Below are 4,210 nucleotides of genomic sequence, written 5' to 3'. Positions count from 1 at the left end.
AGGCCCCCCTGCTGAATTCAGCTCTTTCCCCACCCCTGGAGCTCCAAGGGTGAGGGCTTATGATGTGTCCAATGTAAATCATTACCACAGCTGGACACAAAACCCAGCTGGAGGCACAGAAGAGATGAGAAGCATGTGTTAACCCCCGTTCACCAAAAGGAGGGGTGGAGCCTCCTCCAAGGTATTTTCATGCCAGGATCCTGCATAAAATGCTCCCTCTAACCCCCATGGATGTGCAGAGCCATCAGCAACTCATGAGAAACTTACCTTCATGGCCAGGTGCAGTGGGGTGTTGCCATCCTGCCCCTTGGTATTTGTGAGGGCCCCATGTGTCACCAGCACCATGGCACAGTCAAAGCGTCCCCGTTTGACCATGATGTGCAAGGCTGTGTCAGCTGTGTTGCTCACGGCATTCACTTCACAGCCACACAGCAGCAGCAGTCGGGTCATCTGTACCCCAAAGGTGCAGGCAAGAAAGGAAAACAAGAAAGCGGAAAGCTTCAGTGCAACAGCCAGGAAAGGAAAAGTACTCCCAGAGGCAGGATACACCAGGGAATCAGCAATGGAACCATGCTGGAGGTTGCAGTGGTGGGAAGAAGTAAGGGAGTGGAGACAAGCCCCAGCAGTTCAAACTCAGTTACAAATCCCTGAATGGCCATGCTGGGACTTGTGGGCTTTTGCAAGATTTCTCTCACATTTGGTACAGAAGCAGCTGTTCACTTTAATGACTAACTGATGCTGGTGAGCATCTGTCTCACAATGCTACACGGCACACAAGCACCAGGCAGCAGAGCCAGAGCTAAATATTAAAAAAAAAAAAACCCACAAAAAACCACCAACCCAAAAACAAACTCTTGAGAGGACTAAAATATCTGGCAAGAAACTTTCAAGTGAGAGGGAGGAAGGGACAGAGGGGGAAGGAGATTCTGTGTGGATATTGCCAAAATCCCCATGCATTTCTGCTGTTCCTCTTCACAATCCAAGCAGATTTAAACCTGCTCAGTACTTGCATAGGATAACTCCATGGAGGATGCAGAGATGTCAGTAAGTCAGTAGAAGACACTCTCCATTTAAAAACAGCTCGGAATCCATGTCCTCACATTGCATCATGGGACAACATGCCCTTGCAAAAGCCACATTTTGGTGTGAGGTATAAAATCTTTGCCAGGGTATCTTGCTGGGGTATCCACCCCAGCCATGTGGCCACTTCCCATTATGGATGATTACAAGGTATCTACCAAAGTTCCCCTATCACTGTCATTAAAGAAGCTGCTCTTCAATTCCCCTTAGGCACTGTTGTGCATTGATGATGGCACAAAATGTTCTACCCTAGAGGGGGCCTCCGTCCAAGAGCAGCACTTTCCACTAATCAGCAAAAGAGGAAAGAACAAGCTGGAAACTTAGTAGCCATGGATAAACTAGGGAAGAGGTTCCCAACTACCAGGCTGCAGCCTGCTACTGGGCCACAAAGGGTTGGCTGCTGGGTCATGGCACAAGCTTTAACCAGCTCCCAGTGGCGGCGGCTCAGCCCTCACTTGCTTGCTCCTCAGGCATGCGCTGCCCCCAGCCACATCCCTCCTCCTGGCCCAGCTCCACTGCCAGCCCGTGGTATAAAAAAGGTTGGGAACCTCTAAACTAGGGTCAGCCCACATGGTCATCTCACTGTTGGGCTTTGCAGCTCTGTCCCCAGAGTGTATGGGCCTGATCTTCAGGTAGCACCATGGGAAGAGAAACCGTTCTACTTGGGAGTCCAAACATCCAAGGCTTGTATACACCATTTGTGGCCTGCCTTTCTGGTGCCTGACTAGACTCTGTGTTCTAAATGGCTTCCCAGAGACACAGAACCTTGCTGGAAGGGGAACGTTTCCAGCTGGAGGAATTATGAGAGAGACAGAACACAAACAAGCAAACACAGTGCAATGGGGCTGCTATGTATCTTAATATGCCACCTACCCACTGCCAACATGTCCTCCACCTGCTGGCAGTCAGATCTGCCTACCTCAGCATTTTTGGCCCAGTGGAGTGGAGTTCCTCCATAACGTGGATCCTTGGACTGCACCTGACTGACATCTGTGTTGAGGATGGCCTGTGCACACCTGTAGGAGGAAACAAAACTAAAGCACAGGTGAAGACAAAGGTCCCACAGCCTGCCAACAATCTGCAATGTTTCTACCACAGTAGCACGTGGGGAAACTGGGAGCAAAACAGCCCCCTCACCCATGGAGCTGTGCCACTGAGTAGCGCCCAGCAGGCCAGAAGCTGGCCTGTGGGATCAGCATCAGCTGGTGGTGCCCTGCCAGGGACCACTCAGGGAGGCAGGTGAGCCCTAAACAGAGGCAGGCTGGGCCGTGTCTAGCAAGCCACTAACAACCACCCTATAGGCTCTGCTCCAAGGAAGGCCACCAAGCGGCATCTGAGCCAGTACACAACCTCCTGGTATTTGTTCTATCCCAGTGAGACTCATACGCACTGGGAAGAAAGCCAATGAGTCCATGCCAGTAAACAGTGCCCTGACACTGATCCATTCTCAGCAAGACAAGAGGCAGGAGAAAGGGCTCCCCCCCACAGATGACAGCCTTCCAGTGCTTCTTTCCCAACAAGATGAATAGACACTCACCCCTTCTGGGAGTACTTCAGAGCAGTGTGAATAGGGAAGCCCAGAGCCCCAGTGATGTTGCAGCTGGCCCGACATTTCAGCAGAGACACAGCTGCATCCTCTTTGCCCAGCTGGCAGGCTAGGTGAAGAGGGGACTGCCCTTGGTTGCTCAGGTAGTTCAAGGCAACAGATGACGTTTTGCCCAAGAGCTGAAAAAGACAGAACAACGTAATCTCCTTGTTGGAGCGCCAAGGATGGCTGCAGGGTATAGTACCTAGCTCCTCATGCACGAAATGGCCCAACCCTTCCCCATGCTTCACCCAGGGTCTATCCCTTGAAGTTTATTATGGTGGTTACTTAAACTCTCCTTGTCTCTCCAACAGGGAAGACTAACCCATGGCATGCTCTCCCTTTCTCCTAGATACTACCATGAGTCAACCAGCTTTGGGTGGGGGCAAAATATAGGTTCTACTTGGAACAAAAACAGAAATGCTTTCAAGATTTTATTTTCCCCTATGATTTCACACCAAACGGCATTGTCAGTTGGTTGGTTTACCCCTGCAGGAAACCCACCAGCTCTCGGTTTATGCAGCAGCAGCAGGAAGTGAATCTGGCCACTCTTGTAGCAGAGCCCAGAGGGAATGAGATATGGGGGAATCCAAATTTAAAAACTTCTCTTGGTGTAAGCTAGCTCAGTGACTCTCCTACAGCAACCCAGGTACAAGCCTTCTTGTTAAGTTAGCACTATTTTCAGACCCCACTAAACCTTCACTTCTTACAAGCAGTGAGCCTTATTCCTCAACTCACCTTGTCACCAAGTCAAACCTGCCACACACTGTCCCAGAACACTCCTGGAGCCTTCCCAAGTGCAACATTACTTTTGGAAAACTACCAAGCCCCACGTTCAGAGAGTAAAAGAACTGGTGATGGGCTGAAAAAGCTCCCTGCCTGCTGCCCTAGAAATACCAGCCCAAGACACCCTCAGTCACACCACCACTCTCAGAGACTACCAGGGACCTGACAGCAACTTTGGGGAAGAAGAAAAACTAAACCCCAAAACAAGCAATTTGAACCCTAAGAATTCCTTCCAACCTGTGAAGGAGGCAAAGAAATCCTAGCCTCTCCTCCGCAGAGACCCAGCCTGTTGTGCTGTAAGCCCCACATCCAGGAGAGTCTCCCAGGCCAACAGGCCAGACCAAGAATACCTCTCTTCCTTCCATGGATTTGGCCACAAGCTCTAACCCCTGCCCTGCCCAGACACTAATAAAAGAATAGGGACCAGCTGGCAAAAATAGTGTCCAGTGCCACCTGTCAGCTACTAGATTCCTCAGCAGGCTTCAGGTCAGGGCATGGCCCAGAGATGGCACTGCCCATGGACAGCAGATGGTCATCCAGACCAACACATGAAGCACAACCATCTCTACCCTGCTAGATTGCTCTGGAGCATTATATAGTGTTTAGCATCAAATACTCCCACACTGTACCCAGAAGAGGACTGGGAACACCTTGAAATAGCTTGGGTCTCTCCTCAGACCAGAGGTAACAGCAGCAGGCTGCTGCCCTTCTACCTTCAGTCTCAGGGCCCTGATTCTTAATATCAGTTTGTGCAAACAT

At 50.6% G+C, this 4,210-nt stretch overlaps 1 protein-coding gene across 5 annotated transcripts in view; it reads right to left on the bottom strand.

Moving 5' to 3' along the window:
- Positions 1-4,210, bottom strand: part of PLA2G6 (phospholipase A2 group VI) — a 24,407-nt gene that overhangs the window by 11,626 nt on the left and 8,571 nt on the right. For 4 of the 5 annotated variants that reach the window (XM_006029859.3, XM_006029860.3, XM_006029862.3 and 1 more), the window contains exons 5-7: positions 2,618-2,805; positions 2,000-2,114; positions 268-450 (exon numbers count right to left, since the gene is read on the bottom strand). In XM_006029859.3, the coding sequence (XP_006029921.1) occupies positions 268-450; positions 2,000-2,114; positions 2,618-2,805 (486 nt within the window). The remainder of the gene's footprint in view (positions 1-267; positions 451-1,999; positions 2,115-2,617; positions 2,806-4,210) is intronic. The other variant, XM_025211320.1, reaches the window with a different exon arrangement.

This window comes from Alligator sinensis, unplaced genomic scaffold (genome assembly GCF_000455745.1).
Source record: "Alligator sinensis unplaced genomic scaffold, ASM45574v1 scaffold215_2, whole genome shotgun sequence".
Classification (NCBI taxonomy): domain Eukaryota; kingdom Metazoa; phylum Chordata; order Crocodylia; family Alligatoridae; genus Alligator; species Alligator sinensis.
Note: the sequence above shows the minus strand (reverse complement) of the source record. Positions and strands in the feature narration are given on the sequence as shown.